The 20,597-nt window shown below is 40.5% G+C and overlaps 1 protein-coding gene across 1 annotated transcript in view; it reads right to left on the bottom strand.

The window, feature by feature from the left end:
- Positions 1–1,606: 1,606 nt before the first annotated feature.
- bcl11aa (BAF chromatin remodeling complex subunit BCL11A a) overlaps positions 1,607–20,597 on the bottom strand; it is a 52,812-nt gene continuing 33,821 nt past the window's right edge. The window contains exon 3 of the mRNA XM_043255010.1: positions 1,607–6,929. Coding sequence (XP_043110945.1) covers positions 4,867–6,929 — 2,063 coding nt within the window. The 3' untranslated portion in view covers positions 1,607–4,866. The remainder of the gene's footprint in view (positions 6,930–20,597) is intronic.

Below are 20,597 nucleotides of genomic sequence, written 5' to 3'. Positions count from 1 at the left end.
AAAATGTACTCACCCTCATGTTGTTCCAAACCCGTATGACTTGTATTCTCTCTTGAAACACAAAAGGAGAAGTTTATTTGAATATCCAAGCTGCTCACTTACATACAATGAAAGTGGATGAAAACCAGGAGCTGCAAAAAAAGAAGGAAAAAATTGCATTTTGAAAGTAGTCCATACACCTTGTAAATAAATTTACAAAGGTTCAGGAGAATAAAAAAGGTTTTATTCCTTGAAAATCTTACCTTGACAATAAAGCCATGGTCACTTTAGTTGTATGAAAAAGAACAGACTGGACATTCTGACTAACATCTTATTTTCTGTTCCATATAAGAAAGAAAGTCATATGGAATTTAAAAGACATGATGGTGAGTAAATGATGACAGAGTTATCATAAATAAAGCATTACAAGTCTACAAAAAAATGGGACTTCCAAGGCATTTACAGGGTTTATTTGAACACTCGTTTTCAGACATGGAGAGAAAGTCAGTGATTTGCTTTATTTGTCTAGTGTGGCATTGTTGTGTAGAGTGACACGTTGTCTTCAAGAGCTAGATGAATAAAATGGGAATGATTGGGTAGGGAGGGGTTGAAGTTTTGGGTCTTTCCCACCTGCCAAAACACAATAGGCCTCTCTAAACACAAGTGGCTATTTCTTTCTTGTGTTTGAAGAGGAATCTTGAAGAAACACATCTCAGCCTGGTTTTATGGATTTGCTTTAGACAAAGGAGAAAATTTGAGTGTGCATCACTACAAACAACACTCGGTTTGTGGTCAAGGTTTTATTCTGCTACAAAACTGAGCTGGTGTTGCTAATGCCGAACAGGTGAATGTAGGCAATATGTTTGCTGCATATAAAAAACCTAAACAAAATAAATGCTCAGGATGACCGTTCTAATTATCTGACATGCATACACCCAGCAAAGTTCAAGCAAATGAAAGCTAAATGGCATCATGGCTTTAGTATAATACTCCAAACTGTGTGGGCATGTGTGTGTGTTTGTTTTAAATGCAATACAATTTTGGGCAACGCTTTATTTTAAGGCGTCCATAATACAGAGTAATTACATAGTAAGTACTTAGTAGTACCCATTGTACTTACAATGGTTGTAATAGGCTGCTACTGCTGCTACTGTAACAGACTGAGTGTTACACAGCTACTTATGTAACCAAAGGATTGTCACATGTTGTAGAGTTTATATGACGTAATTATACATTCAAGTGCACAGACATAAGCTACGTTTCTAATTACATTAAAATTACAGAATTTTATACAGGCATATGCTACTTAAAATAAAGCATATCAAGACTGTCCTTAAGTATAAGCAGCTGTGTAACGGACTCGGTCTGTTACATATATGTGTAAACATATATGGCTACAAAATTGTAAACTGTAATTACATGCAGTTCTATAACTTAGTAAATTGATTAGTATATTTTATTTCATTTAAGTACAATGGCTACTAATAAGTACCTAATTAGGTATTATTCTGTATTATGACACCTTAAAATAAAGTGTTACCCAAATTTCCTATAAAAAAAAAATCTATTAATTTATTAATTAAAAGACAAAAATAAACAGAGAAATCTTTACCACCAGACACAGGTATATACTTAATTTTTTTATTAATTGTTTTCAATAAAGGGACAAAATTGGTTGGTGAACAGGATAATGTAGACAACTGCCAGAAAACACAGACAGTGGTTTCTCCAATAAAACTCAACATAGACCAGAAACAAAAACAACAAAAAAGCAAGTCTGTCAATGACCTTTGGTCATTCTTTTCTTTTTAAAAAAAAAAAGAAAAAAATTAAATGAAAACAAACAAACAAAAAAGGATCCATTCTATGTCTCCGTTTTGAACAGAGTATTTAAGCAATAATAAATAGTGACTCCCATTGAAAAAGATAAAGTTCAAGTTCAAGTTACAACAAACAGCTCTCATAACAGGAATAGAAAAGGCTGATAACAAAATATTCCGCATTGCCATTTACAAAAGAGTATGAACTTAAGTGGGCTGCTCCTTTAGTTCCATTTCATTTTTAAATATGCTTTGCATATGAAAGTCATCCCAATCTAAATATAAAGCACCATTTAATATTTGGCAATGAAAAAAAAAACACCTGCAAAACATTGATTATTTGAATTCATTTATTTGAATGATTTTTGTTTGTTTATTTACTGGTATTTTACTGCATATGAAGTTAGCTTTTTTTTCAAGATGCTGGAATGTATTCAGGTGAGACAGGTGAAAAGACAGAAGCACACTACAGAACAACCCAACATTAGCTTGCTGTACTGCATACAGAATGGCAGCAGAGGAGTTTTTAAAAAGAAGAACAGAAAAAAGATATGTACAACCACCTGTTTTAGCTAGTGTGGACATTCTCAAAAGACTCCTCGGGGGAAACCATTGAATGGCCTCCTTTGTACAATGCCACATACTTTAATTTTTTAATTTGATTTTTTTTTTCCATTTTCTTTTTTTAAACATACAAATAATTCGCACTATATTATCCTGCCAAATTAAAAAAATATACCGTGGCAGCTTGTTGTTTTTTTCCACTACCAAAAAAGGTACAATAATACCTTTTGAGAGAACAAGCAACAGTTAAAAATACAAGCCTCAATATAAATACTGTAGTACCTACACTAGGTGAACATTTAATTCAAATACCATTCTAGAAATACAGAAGAAAGTAGACCATAAATGTGTTTTAGCATAGGAACTGACATGATGTGCATTTTCCTATATTTAAGTTTCTCTATTATATATTTTATATATAATCTTAAACCTTTCCCCAATGCAAGTTTGACCTGAAGAGCTGTGAAGAGCCAAGATGAAAAAAGAAAGAAAAAGCAGGAAAAAAAATCACAGATTTTTCCCATTTTATATATATTGTGATCAAGTCTTGAACACCACCAAGACAAAGAGGAAAAGAGAAACAACAAACTTAAATACAGTTTCCCCTAAGATAATGAAATGTTACTTTTTAAAAAAGTCATTTTATTTTCATACTTAAAAAAAGATTTGTACAAAAAAAGTTCTTGCAGTGAAAGCAGCAAGTTTCAATTGTCCGTACTTTGTCAAGCACTGTGTGCTTTGACACAATAATATTATATTGGAGTTGGGCTTTATCTTCATGAGGTGAGAGGAGGAGTTGGCTTTTTTACATTAAACAATGACACCATGTTCGATTCATTAGGAAGTTTTCCCTCTCGTGAAATACCTGTAAACTGGGAAACTTTAACAGTGCACTTCGTTGTCCAACAAGCAAGCAATTTTAATTTATATTCAACTACTATACCTCCAATTAGCATGTCTAATATAAAAAGAAGGGCAGAGTGGCAGGTGCTGCATAAACACCAAAAAATGTTGTTTTGGAGTCATTGATGTCATAATGCAACAATGGAAAAGAGTCTCCTTGAATGTCAACTTATACCACACCATGTGTGAAACTCAAACAAAACAAAAGAACAAAAGTGACGTGTAAGGTTTTCCCTCTCTCTGAGTCTCGCTCTCGCTCGGTCGGTCTTTCAGGTTCATTTAGTCTTTTAGGGAGCTCAGACATAGGCAATAATAAAGAAATAAGATTTTGACTCAGACCTGTAGGCAATTCATAGTTAATCATCACTGACAGCTGCAAATATTTCAATGCTTTCTTAATAACCAATTCTCAAGTGTACATTACATTAGTTTGCTCCAAATGCCCTCAGGTGTTCCTTCGCAATGGACGTTCACGCTAACAATGGTCATCAAAGAAACATCAAAATGTTGTGCTACTGAAGAGAAGACTCGAACAAACACAGAAAGTCAAATGATTGTGGACTGAAAACTTGTACCGCCAAGTACAGTACCTTCAGATAGAAGAAGTAAACAAGGCTGAATCCCACACGATATACTGCATGTGCCATGCTCAGGACATAAACCACAATGGAAGGATACGCTTTACATAGGTACCTAATGGTGATTAACTACAAATTTCCTTAGATTTTTGATTATTACTATTTCTCTCTAAAGTCACAGTTGACTATAGCGGTAAGGTACTTGATGCAAGAACCTTTTGAGGATCCCATTGATCCTTATGTAGTATCTAGCTGAGACTCCAGAATTACAGCAGATGAGATTAACCAATGCAATTTCAAGATATCCAAGGCACTCTTTTTGTTTGTTTTACCAAATGATAGTACAAATTCAAATCTTAATGCTGTTTCCTTTTTAAGAAATCCAAAGGCTGTCATTATTTTTTTATTCCGTAATAGGGGCCAATTAGTATTTTAACCCTATGTGGACAGAACATCTTTTTGAAAGATTAGTTTAAGTGCGATTTCCAGCCCATCCAAAGAGGGTTAAGTGATAGCCTGTAGTCCTCCATGTTACAACACAAAACTGTACATGATATGTATTACAGAATGTATGCAGCATGGTTGTTTTTTTCTTTTCTTTTTCTTTGATCTCAAAATAAAAAAGAAAAATAAAGAAAAAAACCTTTTGTAAAATAATGACGATAAAACAGCAACACATTTACTAAACAACTAACCAACCAGGGACAATTTATTTTCAAAATTAGCCCAAATATATCATGCATGCTGTCAAATTTTCCAAAATGGGAAAGAAAAAAGAAAAAGTACACAACATGTAAATTATTGCACAAGAGAAAGGCTCCAAGTTTGCGTCAATGCAATAGTATTGCCCCGATACAGATCATGCATTCAACGGTAAATGAAAAGGGTGTGCTGGTGGTGCCAAGCACGTTGTCTTAGCCGCCACTGGACTAGCGAAACAGGGAAATCTACAAGGATGAGGGTGGGAGTGGGGTAAGGTGTTATTCGCTGTTAACAGGCAAGTGAGCCACCACACTCCACCGCTACTCAGTTTTAATTTCGTTGTTCAATGCGCGGTCACTGTGCCATTTTTTCATGTGTTTCTCAAGGGTGCTGTACACACTAAAAGGCATCTGACAGATTTCACATTTGTAAACGTCCTTGCCCACTTGCCCGTGCGTTTTCATGTGCCGTGTTAGCTTGCTGCTCTGAGCACAAGCATAATTGCAGAGCTCACACTTATAAGGCCTCTCACCCGTGTGGCTGCGCCGGTGCACTGTCAGATTGCTGCAGTTTTTAAATACTTTGCCGCAGAACTCGCAGGTGTCACTGCGTCGGCCATCTTTCGAGCTGGGCCGACCAGGACCCCCGAGATGTGGCGTGCTGCCGCCACTGCCAGTCCCGCTGCGGCCCGAGACGCCACCATCCATGTCCCCCGGTGGCGTAGAGAAGCGCAGGCTTCCGTTCTCTGAGGAGTGCTCTGAAGACGAGGCGAAAGGCGATTGTCTGGAATCCCCGAAGTTCAGAAAGGGGTCCTTCAGCTGCCGAGAAGCAGCATAGCCAGCCAACCACTGGGAATAGACATTCTCAGTGTTGGGGATTGTAGGGGTGGAGAGGTCAAAGTCCTTCTCCAGCTTGATTCGTTTGGAGAAAGGACTAAGTGAGCTGGGACTGCCAAGTAGTAGCTTCTTCGACAAACCAACAGAGGCAGACTCACTAGGGGACGAGCCTCGACCATTGATAGCTGAGCCACAGCCCTCGTCCACTCTGTCTGATTCCAGCGCCGAGTCCTCATCACACATGTCCCTATGTGCATCATTGTCAGAGTTTAGGGCTCCTCGCTTGTGTTGATGAAACGCCTCACTGTAGTGCTGCATGCTGGCAGCCAAGCCCATGCCCTGCATTACCTCAGGCAGCGAGCGCGGGATGCCATCCTCGCCCGCACCCAGACGTCCACCATTGTTCTCGTGATGCCGTGCAGCCTCGAGGTTGAGACTGAAGTGGTAGTTGTTTCTACCTCCCTCCCTCTCCAGCTCCTCCTCCTCTCCTTCCTCCTCTTCCTCTTCTTCTTCTTCTTCCTCCTCCTCCTCCTCTTCCTCTTCCTCTTCTTCCTCTCCATTCTCTGGAATCAGGCGGTCGTTTTCGCTTTTGAATTTGGCTACCACAGACTTGAGGGCATTACTGGCGCTACCCACCAAGTCACTGGTTCCCGGCTCAGGGGAGCTGGCTGTGGACAAGCCATCGTCAGACTTGACCGTCATGGGCGACGACTTGTTCATGTGTGTCTTCATGTGCCGCTTCAGCTTGCTGGCCTGTGTGCAGGCATGGTCGCACAAGTGGCACTTGTAAGGTTTCTCACCCGTGTGACTGCGTCGATGCACGATTAAATTACTCTGGAACTTGAAGGTCTTCCCACAGAACTCACAAGACTTGCTCTTCATTGGCGTGTTGGACTGTTGCGTAAGAGGGGTCGGGGTGGACTGGGAGCCAGAGGGCGACTGCATGGAAGGTAGGGGAGGGGTGGAAAGAAAGGGTGGCTTGGTTCCTGACTGGAATGGTTGTAGTAGCCGTTGCATAGGGCTGGGCCTGTTGGGTGAGAGAGGAGGAGTTGACCCTGAGGTGTTACCAGCCAGCTCCCTCAACCTACGAGAGAAGTCCATAGCTGGGGGATCCATGGGTATGGGGTTGAGGCGCAGCACCCTGTCGAAGGCACTCGGGTGGTGGGTGGCTAAAGCCAGCTCCTCCGGGCTCAGGTGCTCCATGCGATGAGGGTCCAAGTGATGGCGGGGTGGAGGACTAAAGAGAGGTGGCGTAGGAGGAAACCGACCCTCTCGGAGAGGGGGTCCATCTCGTCCAGAGTTGGGTATTCGCAGCAAGTTGAATGGGCTTCCCTCTGGGAGATGGATGCCATGCAAGGGGGGCTGAGAGGAGCAATCTGCACCCATTCCCGAAGGAGCTCCCACACGCGGCGTGAGCGGACTTCCGCGCTCACTCTCAAGGTAGATGCGGAAGCCATGAGTGTTCTGGGCATGTTGCAGCAGAAACCAGGCACTGCTGAACGGTTGCTTACAGGTTGTGCAAGTGTAGCTGCTGGGCTCATCTTTACCTGCAAAACACATAAGAGAAGAGTTAATTCTCTGATATTAACTGCAAATCAATAAAAAGAAAGAATATAGAATAGAATAGAATAGAATATTCTAACAATAAAACACTCTATAATAAAACACTCTACAATAAAACTCTTGAACTGTTACATGTGTTTGTTCACAACTCATTCCCTTTTTCAGTGCTCCCTAGTGAATTTCAGACCTCCAAAAAAGTCTAAAATTTGGGTCTTAATCATTTATGAACCTCCCTCATCTCCCATCTAGACCCCAGGCCTGTGCAGACCCCAATACTAACACTCTCTCGTCGACTTGAGCCCCTCAGCAGGCTAAAGCAAGTATCACATAACAGTAAACACAGCTCTTATTATAAACATGCTCCCAAACAGCACTACAGGCCAGGACCCAGTGGAGCAGAGCTTTTCACAACACAAGACCAGACAAAGCACTGGTAGTCCAGCAGAGAAAGACTGTGTTGGGGTTTAGCTCAGGTCTTTGCATGGGGTGATACACTCCTGTTTTCGGCTGTACGCTGTTCAGCTGGTTCTTGTAACAGTTGTCAGCAGGGCTATAAAAGCAAACAATAGTGCTCTCTCAAGCTGCACACTTTCATCCATGTACAAAAACAGACGCACAGGAAACATACAGTAAACAAAATCTGGAAGGACTACAGAAATATATCCTGTAAAGGGGCAACAGAGGAAACACACATATTGTTAAGATGTGTTAAAGGTTACATTACACAAAATTCAGGTGTTTTAAGCCAGTGGAAAGCTATAGGAGAGAATAGTAACATTTGTTGCAAAGACTTTACACAATGAAAAATAGATAATTTTTCTATTTCATAAATTGTTTGTTCTTAAAATGCAAGCTCAAAAAAGATGAGTTTAAGCAACAGTTGCTTAAATGGATATAAAAGAATCTAGCAGTAGAATAGAAAAAAAGCAGAGAGAGATCATCTACTCCCTTACAACTGAAATTGTTAAAGTATGCAGACAATTGTCACAGCAAAGGAACATTTAAAACAATAATTGACTTTCAATGGCACTTTGACAATGACCGGCGATTTTCCTCCCATTGCGTTTGTAATCTCATTTAATGTTTCTGACTCCTCCACCACCTCATTTAGGAGATTAAATAATAAAGGAGGCTGGAAACAAGAGCCTTTCATCATTAAACACACTATGCTGAAGCCTGATGCAATGTTACCCTTTATGAAATATTTTTTGTTTCTGCATTTTGGAGAAACTGATACATTATATTCTCAAAAAAAAAAATAGCCCAATTGTCTGGATTTGTAACCAACTTTTTCAACGTATAATTTTTGTACAAATTTTACTTCTTAATTAAATTTTATTTTAAATTTGCCTGTATTAAACACATTTACATAGCATGTATTCAGTATAAAAAAAATGTTTTTAAAAGTATATAATAAAATAAAATATTTGAGGAAAAACATGCACCTCTCTCAAAAATATCATAAATAAGTCTAAATGTTTTATCTAGTCCAGATGAAAGCTGTCAAAAGCTACAGAACCATTTTTGATAATTGCACTGAATAAATTCATAAAAAAAAAAAAAAAAAAATGTTATAAAGTGCTGCAAATGGCATTTGCACCATCAACAGGTAAACAAGCAGCGGGTTCAGGATGCCTATAGTTAAAAAACACACGATTAACTCACAAATGGCAATGAAATGGATATTTTCATGAGGTAATGAGTGGCAGTTTGAACTTTGAAAATTACCAGCGCTAAAAGGGATGTTACATGCAAGGTACAGATATCTACCTACGCTCCCAAAAACGCAAGGTCAAGCGGTCAGGAAAAGAGCCATCATCCACACAGGAACCACAACAACAAACAGCGAAAATGGACAGGGGAGATGGATTTAACTCCCCCCACAAGCCAGAGGTCTCTAAACTGCTATCATGTACTGTTTACAACCATCCCGAGAGAAAGAGGGGAGAGGGAAAAAAGCAAAAAAATGGAGAGATGGCGGGAAGAAAGGCTGAAAGAGGTGCTGAACGGAGCCGAACAGGCAGCGTGCACTCTTTCATCTCGTTTGTTTTCCTCAGAGGGGCTTTCTCTGAAGTCTTCAATAGCCAGCAAAGCATGTAACGAGGCAAGGCCTTTCTGCTGCTCAGAGGAGGAAAGGCAGGCCAGAGCCACTGTGGGTTTTCTCAGATAATCCTGTTAATGCACACAAATGGGGGTGGTTCTGGAAGGCTCCGTGGCGGGCAGACAGCCACCTCCGGACATCGCTGCACCCTTTTGTGCTGTCATCATTTTGTCTCTGGCTTGGCACTTCTTAAACATGGTAAATGAAAACACACACCCACTCTACAGGACAAATGTGTGCAACAAAAAAATGCTAGTTTTTAGTAATGACTAACATGAGTACAGCTCAAAATAATATAAAACGTGGTAACGTGTATCAGTGTTTACCAACCTTTTTTTTTAAACCCATTTAAGCCATAAATGTGTTCCATTTTACTGTAATTATACTGGGTATCATTTTTAAACAAAAACAGACCAAACGAACTGCGTCAATGGAAATAAGTCAGGGAAAATATAAGAGAATCTTTTTTTCTGAGAAAGATTCCTTTTTAAATCAAAACCAGATGAGATATATTTTATTTATTAATTAAAGGCAACAAAACATACACATTTAAAAGACCAAAATCTTTCCAAATAACCCTGTAACCAGCATACCCCTGGTATATACTAAAGACTTCAGGCTTGACAGGCAAATCTGACAGACGTTTAAAAAAAATTATCCCAAGGTCCCAGAACAAGAGAGCAATGGTGACGATATTGCACGCCAGCCTTCAGCTGACAGAGATGGGCAGTGAGAGAGGTGACGGTTGGTGTGAACAGAGAGAAAAATAACAGCACATTGGTGCTCTATGGCCCTGCCACCCACGAGCACCTCCTGACAATCTCACTCATGACCAACAGCTGAAAGCGCTGCACCAAATCAAGACTGCGCGCTACTTTATATCAGGGGGGTTGATGCAAAGGCCAGCTAAATTATGGATCATTACAATCTGCAGAAATTACATTTAATTGCTGCCACCTGCAGAGGGTTTAACCTAGTATACATTTTTATATTATCATGCAAAGGGTATTTTTCACTCCTGTCACACAGCTACAACCGTAATGGCTATCTGTTGTTGTCGAGGTTGAAGGAGAGTTTTAATTCGCCTCATGTCGAATGCAAACCCCGATTCGCTTTCGATTCAGGGTCCTCGGAAGGTTCAATTCTTTAAATAGACTTTGAGGGCCAGCCACAGGGATCTCTGAAGGACAGGTTACCGCATCTCCATGTTTAACAAGGGCCCGCTTCATTTCATTACACATGGCAACGCTCAGCGGAATATGTAATCATCTTTTTCACATGACATTTTGAATATCCAACTAGACAAATAATTGCGGCAATAATTGATAGCTTCGCGCAGGCGGCAGTATTATTGACTGGCGTGCCTCTCACAAGCACCGGCGTGTGCCATGCGGGCATCGTGCTTGGCACGCTCACAGCCAGGTTCTTCTTCTGACAAAACTGTCACAATCTGTTCCGATGACGGGAGTCGGCGAGCCACCGACAGGTGCTCCAATAATCTGCTATTAGACTCTGAAGATTTTACTGGGTGGAATTAAAAGCAGCAGCCTGCCAAAGAAATTAGCCTCCCCCTCCTTTCGGTCTAATTTTAATTTTCTCAAGAGAGTTGAAAGAGTATTCTTTGTGTCATTGACTGTCTTTTCGAGAGGAGAAGTCGAGAGCTGAGCATTCAAGACGGGTGAGCAGTAAAAGCAGACGAGAGGGACTCGTGGGTTCGCAGCTGTTTAATGTGCGCAACTGCGTGGCTCGAGTCTACCGGCCTGCCGCTGGGTGCGCAAGTTCACGAAACGCAATGATAATCTGTGCCTTGACACTCTGAGCATTTAAGAGAAGAATTCGGAAAGCAGCCTTGCTCTAATTTTCACAGATTCCTCAGTTAATTAGAAAGCTCTCCAATTTGCTGCGAAAGCGGGTCAGTCCGGACAAGCTGGCAAGCCGCGACGTTCGAGGCAGAGACTGCCGGTGACAGTTGTTGGACTGGTCTGCAGGAGCTGGCAGCGGCACGGCTACTTACAGACGGATGCGAGCGCTCAGTGCATTGCTGGCAGTTTTTACACAGGGAAATGTCAGAGCAATGTTACAGCACAGAGCCACGGGAAAACAAGAACACCCCCCACACACCCCCCCTCCCCTCCCAAACTGCCAACCACATCCTCACAGGACCGACTAATCCAGCTAAATCGGCACACACACACACATACACACACACGCATTAAACTGCAGTTAGATAAAGCCACACTAAATGATCTTGACAAAAAAGTAAGGCTGTATTACAGAGCGGTGATGGCTTGGCAGAGAGTGACTGGTGCCCATGATGAAACCGGAGACATGGAGGAAGGAAATATGTTGTGAGCCCCCCATCCACCCAATTCCCCCCTTGCTGAGTTCTGCATCTTGCGCAGGAAAACTCTAGCACACCAAACAGATAGCTTTACAGTGCAAAAATAACCAAAAAGTGTCAAGTTATGACTCGTGCAAATTTCAGACAGCTCGTCTGGGGCGCAAAACGTATAAAATCCGCCTAAGGGACAGGTCAGCCGTATTTTATTGCAAAATGCACTCAGGCACACACACACACATAACCTGTTTGTTGGTATTGGAAAGGCGCTGTGTTAGTTACACAAGTGCATTTACAAATGAAAAATTGTTTTACCGTCATACCAATTTAATTAAAATACACTTAAATACAGTTAAGTGCATGAAACGAATGGATTTATCTTGACTGACACACATGGATGACTGACACGTATAGATGGAGAGCGTGTATATTTGGAGTAATGTCTACAGTTGGCTTTGTTAAGAGAGCGGGGTGCATTTCTATGTGTGCCGTCTGGATCGATGGCGCTGGCAGACTAAGATGAATGCCAGATTAAAACAGCTCGGGCAGCCCAATATCCCCGACATGCAGATTCATCCATTGTTCTTCCTCCCACCACTAAAAAAACCCACCCCCCTCACTCACACACGCACGCACACAAACGGCGTCCGCGGCAAACAAAAGCACCGGATACAAACGCACTTGCGTAAAGCGATTCAAAACCTCCTACATGCGAAAGCGCAGGTCATTTGGACAGTTGCTGGCATTTCGCGAGCTGTACTCTCAGCCTTCCATCTCGACAGCTTCACTGCTGTCACTAGCCGAGACTGCGGCTCCTTTTGTTTTGTCCTTGACGATTGTGTTAAGATTCAACAGCTCTCAGAGATAATGGTAATTGAAGTAATGCAACAATGCAGTAACAGGATTACTGAATGCAGGGGGAGAAAGGACAATGCCATGTAATATCATTTTTGAATTTTATCAGCGGCTTATGCTTTCAAGAGCCCGTGCATATATTTGTGTTTGAGGTGTCCTTTCACCTTTGCACCTGCTCAAGTCTCAAAATTATGACATTACAATTTAAGCATTACATTTTCGTAAATTAAGCACAGTGCATAGGAATCCTGTTAACATTGACAAACAAATTACATTTTATAAATCAATCAATGTCAGACTTTTTCCAGTCGAGTTTTGGGGTCATTTTTTAAAGGTGCTTACCAAGACTGCATTTATTTGATGAAAAATTTGAGTAAAACCGGCAATAAATTATAAAATTTTATTATTATGCTATTTATTCCTGTGATAGGCAAAGCTGAATTGTCAGCAGCCATTACACCACTTACTTTACTGTCTGTAAAAAAACAACAACACGTTTGTTTCTGTGAATTGTGGAGGGTTTCTATATACTTATATTACATTTTTTTATACCCTAACATTAAACCTTCCTCTTACATGTTTGCATTGCTATACTTTCAGATAAACATCATTTATTATTTTTAATAATGTTTTTTACCTTGGTGGGTTGCAGGCCAATCCCTACAATGTCAAAAATGTCAGGTTTTACTATTCTATTAGAGATTAAGATTACACATCTATAAGTAAAAAATAATGAACATGCTGCAGGGACATGAGAACCTCCCCAGATTATTTCATGTTGACTATCCATATATTAATATATTCTTTTGAATTGGTTATAAAATAATAATGACAATAATAAGGAAAATATTTGCTAATTCTGACCAGAGCAAGACTTCTGATGTTTGACTGTCTGTGTTTAACCCATGCGTGTCAAAGCTCAGGCCATGTGTGTTTCTGGCTAGTATCAGTATTCCTCTAAGCAGTCTGGCTGGGTCGGCCCAGCACCGCTCTCACACACTCGGCTCTTTGTCCGGTTCCAGACTCTTTGTGGTGTACCGAGTGACTGGCCACAAACAAAGGCCTGTTTGACCAACACTTGTTCACTGACAAAGCTGGACAGAGGAAGTGGCATAAAAATCCCGCAAAAGACTCAGAGACACTTCACACACTGTGTGTCCCCCGAAACCCAAACATTATGCATTTCTCTCTGCCTCTCCAAAAAAATGCAAACTAATATCTAAACAATGAGATGTAATGTGCCCATTAACTGAGCTTTCCAAATAAACAGAGAGAGGGAAAAATACTGACTTGAAAGAGATACTGTGAGAGCTGGTGCTCCTGGGCAGAAGCATGTCAGTAATTAACCTGGACAGGCCGGCAAAAATCAGACTTTTCACGTTTATTAACTTTCCAACTAGGTCACATTTCAAGTCCCAAATAAAGAAGCTGTTAACTAATAACACAGAAAATATGATGTATGCATGTGTGGAATTAAGACTAAACTTAGAACCTGTGATGCTTGCAACATTTATAAAGAAAAAGTGTAAACGAGTGTATGACTACCATTTGTGATGGGTCAATCGCCCTGGGGAGAAAATTTGGGTTAAAATGTAAAATCCTAATGCAATTCCCTCTCCACATTATGCGAGTAATCCCAGCATCAACTCATTCCAACATACACCATGTCTCCCATCTGCCTGCCTGTCGGACAGCAAGCGCAATTAAGAGCAGGAGAGATTTCCACACACCTGACTCCCCTCTCCTTATCATTATTACAGTGAGGAGAGACGTGTCCCTTCCAATCAAAAATACACACAGCTAAACAGGGCCTGCCCAGCTAATGATAACCACAGAGAGTGGCATACGTTTCCCTCTCGAGCCAGTCGAATCAAACCCGGCTGATCAGGCCCGAGCGTAACGTGTGCACGTATTCTGTTATTGCTGAATACGAGAAGTTGATTTCAGTATTTAAGAGCAACAATGAGGCTAATTTCACAATCCTCTTGGTGTGTCATTAGGCGCTGCTGTACAATCTGCCACACAAGAACGAAGACAAAACACAATTACCCCCGAGTGCTTTTAAAGAACTGGGATATAAAAGCGTTATTGTTTTGGCGAGGAGGCCAATCAGGACTTTATATGTGTGTAAATGTATATTTGCGCATGTGAGACACATGTGAACGTGTCGTAGTTGGTTTGACTTGTTATAAAGGATTGTGCTCAATACTGGGTGCCGGAGAGTTCCAGAGTCCCTGCTGTGATCCACATCGTGCTATTCTGCACCCTTTGGATAAGTCATGTTACAAAATAATTATAAGTCAAATAAATGATGTTCTTTAGAAAATTCTATTCATAAAAATACACAAAATATAATATTATAAACAATTTATATGTATATGTGTGTGTGTGTGTGTGTGTGTGTGTGTGTGTGTGTGTGTGTGTGTGTGTGTGTGTGTTTATTAGAATGATTTACTGGAGTAATAGCTGTGGAAAATTAATCTTTGCTATCTCAGGAATTAATTAAATTAGAAAATATATTCAAACAGAAAACAGTTATTTTGAATTGTAGTATTTTATATAAATGCAGTCTTGCTTAGCATAAGAGACAACTTCTTTAAAAACATTTAAAATTCCTACCGTTCCTACCCCAAAAGTTTTAACAGTAAAACGGTGTATATTTAAAGTGTATATTTATCAATAAAATAAAACTTTTGAGCACCTGTGTGAACTTGCTTAGTACATCCTGTACAAATCATTCGGAGATGCTCACATTGCTTTATAAAGTGAAGTTCTAAATACAGCCATACCACCCTGTGTTTGTTATTCTTACTTAATACAATGACATTCATACACCTGACTAAAGTGTCCAAAAGCGCCTACATATACTGTACTGTATGAAGATTGAACAACTCTCTTTAGCCAGCAGTCAAACATTTTCTCCTCATGTATGTGAATGTAGGAAATGTGTGTATCCTAATGATAGCTACATGTAAAAGCAGCCCAGGAACCATACTGGAGATCCGCTTTACCACTGGGGAACATGCCTGGAGAGCAGAAGCCCCAGAGGGACAGATGGAGTACTCTTGGCGGAGACACCCGTGAACAATGAGCAAAACCGTTGTTCCGTCACTCGGATTATTGTAACTGCCGTTCCTGCGCTTTGGTTGTGCGTTTCAGGCTTCCGTAGACACTGGAATGGATTGTTTAAAAATGAATTCCCGCATAACCTCATAAACATAATTTTAATAATACAGTCAGAGCCTCTTAAACTGTGTTTATGATTGTAATTAAATGGCCAAACCTTTATATAACCGTCAGAGCGTAAAACCGTGTGCGCATCCTCTCTCTCTCTCTTTCTCTCTTTCCGTCTCTCTCTATCTCTCTTGTGAGGAGAGAACCTCACTGCTGATGGTGGCAACTGTAGACTACTCTTAACCCAAAACCAAAATGTCAAAATTATAGAGAGCACAAATTACAGCATAGAAGGGTTGTGTGCCTTGCTCTTTTCCTTTTTTTAAGGAAAAGAGAGAAAAAAAAATGCTGAGAGAAATACCAACATCCAGATGCGCACACACACATTTAGGGGACCCTAGAAAGAATGACAAGAGTGTAGAGGATGGCAAAGAGAAAGTGACATTCATTGTCATAAATAGCCTAATTAATCACTGTGCAAACTACTACACTGCTCCAAAAGCATCAATTAATTAAACCCAGATTCATTTATTCCTGCGGAGGAACACAGGCTTTGTGCCCAAAATCATTACTGCAGAAATAGTCATTATTATTATTGGAATTAGATCTCTGATTTCAGTCTGAGGTATCCCCGAAGATTTACAAAAACATGGCTTTTTTAAAAAAATATATACTTTTCAATATGGCTGAGTACTAATTAAGCCTTAGCACTCATTTAACCCAAATGGCATCAGTGTTGCTCAAACACACAGATCATTCTCATAAAAACGCAGCAAACCGGCGCACGGCCGGGGCTTCGGCTGCAGCCTCTGAAGCACAGATCATGGAGACCTCTTTTCTTCATTGTCTCTCTCGGAGCCAGAGAGAATGAGGGAATGAAATAGAGGGGAGGAGGGGGTGAGTGAGATATTCACAGCACGTTCTGCATAAATGTATCGCTGCATCTGTAAGGAAGAGAAATTGGAGCTGCGCAGAGCTGGGGCCCGGGGCATGGCTTCAGACACTGTCAAAACATTTTCAGCCATTTTAATTAGAGGACCAAAGCCAGTTCTGAGGCTCCATAACATTTGCTTTCACATAATTGCACTTCGCTCAGCGTTTTCGCCCTTTCTGTCCCCCATCGTATTCAACTTGGGCAATTCATATTTCCATTAAGGCTTTTTTGTGCTTTTTCAATTTGAATATATTTTCTTATAGGACATTCAAACATTCATGAATAGCGTGTCCTACGGTGGCTGAACAGCTGGAAGTCTGTTCGCTTGTACTTCATTAATTATTCAGCTACCTTCGGCTCTGTCACTGTAGTATAGTGTATATGAAGTACAGTACACGAGAGGCTTCCAGTAGCTTTTTAAGGCTCTTACTCTGCATTCTGTCTGCATTTATCCCCTTTTAATCCCTATGCTCAGATAAACAAACAAGCGCACAAATGCTGACACTTGTGATGGAAGGTGTTCAAATAAATTCAGAGTGGTAATTTTTCCTGTTCCTTCACACGCAATAGGTCAGCGGTCACCTGCATGCAAACACACACACATATAAACAGAGAGAACAGGGATGTGCAGGGACACGCAGAGCAGGGCAGTGAGCAGCAGCAGCTGTTGGCCATAGAAGATCACTCATCAGCCTTACAGTACCGTCATAAAGCTCAGCAAACACCAGGTACTGGCCTCACGCCCTTGGAAAGACACACACACATAAAACAAAACGCAAGCCGCTGATTTTTATGTTAGCAAAAGGCATGCAAGTATAACTTTCATTTGCTTTAATGGATCATGTCAAACACATTTCAAAGAGTAATAAAATCTGAAGACTTAAGCTTTTTTAGCTCAAATAAAGCTTATAAAACCTGCATTTCAGGTTAGGAGGGTTTAAATATATAGGTATTGACGATAAGAGAAAAGTTGGTTTCATGTTAATCAATAATACACATACACAGATAAATAATTCAGCGCTAGTTATTATCTAGTTGACACTTCAACATAATAGGTGGCAGTATTGCACCTTAACACACGTCATAAAAACAGAAAAGAAGACACAGTTTTTGGTTGTTTATATATACAGCGAAAATCTGAGATTGTGAAAACCACAGTTTAGTAAATTTGCATGTCAACTCTCAAGGCAACCGTAAAAGCCATGGCTTTTATTCCTATATCATAATTAAATATTACAATTTTCTCATACATTTTCCTATAAGTGGTTCATCTTGTCCCCTTATGCTGTCTCTAGTATCTCTCTCTTTTGCTCTTATTCATTTGTCCATCTGCACCAGGGGGGCTGTTCAGGTGTTTGTTTTTCCCAGCCCAGACTATCTTTGGAAATGTTTTCTTTTTTTCTCCAATATCTGGCTGCAGGTCTGCACTGACTCAACCTCAGGGGTTCAGAAAGGGGCAGGGTGGAGGGGGGAGTTGATGAGAGAGAAAGAGAAAGAAAAGAACAAAAGGAAAAGTTAAACCTGTAAGTCAGAGCCCTTTTTGCTCTGCAGTCTCAGGAGAAGAAACCTCAGTAAGACTGACCCTCCCTCATAAACACACAAATACACAATCTAACACACACTTCGCCTCACCAAGAGGCCGCTTTCTGCCTCACAGTTGCCCAGAGCTCTCAAAATAACAAGAAAAGATGAAGAGAGAAAAAGCAAGTAAGAGAAAAGGAAGTGAGGCATATGGGACATTCAGTCTGATTCTGATAGAAATTAGAATATTGAGAATAATTGGAATTGAATTTTAGCCTCAAGAGCTACAGTGGTTGCACTTTCGTGTCTTTGTGTTAAGGACATGAATAGGAATTAATTAAATTACAGTGCTAAAAATCAGCATTATAAATTTCAACAGGAACATATTCAACAGCTGTAAACATATTTATAATAATAATAATAATAATACTTTTATATAGCCCCTTTAAAACTTAAATCTTTCATTTTATTTTTTTTGAATATGTAAAATTCAGCGCATAAACATAATTGGAAACACAAGCTTATTGACTGGAAAACACATCACTTAGGCAGCTACAATACTTCATCTCAGCATTTTCTCTCTCTCTTTCCCTCCGTTTTAGAAAACAATCTTCAAATATATTCAACCGAGAGCAACAATCAATAAAAGGACATTTTTAACACACATATATATACTGTAACTGCTGCCCCTTCAACAGTAAAACTCCCTCAATGATTCTGGTGGCAGTAAGCGGGTTGAGAGAGCCATAAAAAAGTTTATTCACATAACTGCCTCTTCCTGCCTCCTGGAGCCACTGACCCTTGCACTACAAGAGCTGACAGACATGCAGAGAGAGGCGTGAGGAGCCCATGTGTGTGTGAGTTCATGAGTAACACATGGGTAAACCCCTGAGACTGACTGGAGCTAGCTGCTACGCTAACAAAAGCTAATACTAAAATCAATAGCAGAGGAAATTTCCCCATGCAGCGTTTACTTGTAACAACTAAAATACACATAATAATACATAAATTCACATCCATAACCATAAAACTTTTTTTTTCTATAGGACTAATTAATCAAAGCAAACACTGGCTGTTTTAGAACTAATACTAATATATATATATATATATATATATATATATATATATATATATATATATATATATATAGTAATATTTAGAAATATAAGTAATATACCAAAAGTAATGTTTAGATATATTTATATAATATAATAATATATTTACAGTTTCTGTCAAACATATTTAATGACTTTTTTAACATTAAATGACTATATTAATGCCCAAAGCACACACAAATAATTCATTAAATTTACACTGAATTCACTAGTATATACACAATAACATCAACTGCAATAAAACGAGTAACCAAAAGAAAAAGAAAAAAAACATAAAAGACTTTGTTAGAACACAGTGAGCAGACTGCGTTGGTGAGGCTTGGTGAAAATGAAAAGCGATGAGAGAAGGTCCAAACAGATAGATCACTCACTCTGCCTCACGGCTCAGGCCTGTGTCTGACAAGAGGACAAAAATTTCTCTAAATTATTCAGAGTGGACAAGCACACATCTACTGGGCACTGCCCTAAAAAGAACATATCCAGAGAGCAGGAAAGTAAGCGAGAGGCTAGCAGGGGTTGGGAGGGAGAAAACGGGAGAGGGAGAGAGAGAAGCAGCAGTTTGATGAACGTCAGAAGAAAGGCAGTATTGCAGCAGCAGGCCGCCTGGGGCTAGTTGTGTAGGAGAACACAGAGGCACACAGCCGTTACAGAGCAGTCAATAACGACACAGCCTCTGACATTTACACAAACACCAAGGCCCCGCCACTAGCGCCAAACAAACACCCCCAAAACACATACACACCGCCTTTAAAGGAAGCCCACAGTAGCTCCTCGCACGGTGAAGCAGAAAAAGAGGAAGCCGTGGACAAGAGCATGTAGCGCAGGAGTCGATTTAAAGACAGGGCATGTAAGGAGATTGTGAGGTGTTGAAGATCCCTTCGCTTTACCGCTGCCTCTTATCATCAATCTCATCCAAAGAAATTACCGGCCGTCCTGGTTTGGTTTTTTATCTTACTTAAGAGGCAAGGGAGAGGACAGCTGGCAAATTACAGAAATATATAAATCACACATTAAAAAGTTCCAGAAAACTATTTGCAATCCTTTTTTTAGTGGTGTGTGCGTGTTTGAGTGTGAGTGCTCCATTAGGGCATTTTGAGAGCAGTCTAATGTGGCTAATGTTCCCATCAGAGATACTCTAAGTGCTGTGCCATTCATTTCCCTTCCACCCCCCTGAGCGCAGCGGTCACAAGCCCTCCAAATGCTTCCCTTCGAGGAGTGGCCAGTGCCTTTTAGCCAGGCCCAAAAGATCGGCCGGCCGCGCGGGAAGAGCCAGGGCCCGACCACCGACGCCCTCTCCCAAAGATATGGGTCTACTAATTACCCCCATATCGACACCAACAAACAACTTTTAAGACCTATTAGAGGACAGTTGTCCGGGAAGGGGTTTTATATCCCATTAAAACCAGAAGATTAAATTGCTATTCACATAAATTCACCCGGCCTCAGATACCGGTAGGACTCGGATGCTAATAGCGTGTGGCCTATCGCTGCTAAACAGGCTACGGCAGGATGCCACCCTCCTGGAAAATAGCCTCGAGTGCGATCGCATAAATAACCTCGGCTTTTCCGTTGAAGCCATTTCAGGTTTCAGTGGAATTCCTGTTCTCACGTCTC

The sequence above is a fragment of the Puntigrus tetrazona genome, chromosome 13, assembly GCF_018831695.1.
Source record: "Puntigrus tetrazona isolate hp1 chromosome 13, ASM1883169v1, whole genome shotgun sequence".
Taxonomy (NCBI): domain Eukaryota; kingdom Metazoa; phylum Chordata; class Actinopteri; order Cypriniformes; family Cyprinidae; genus Puntigrus; species Puntigrus tetrazona.
The sequence above is the reverse complement of the archived record's forward strand: the minus strand, read 5'-3'. Positions and strand labels throughout refer to the sequence as shown.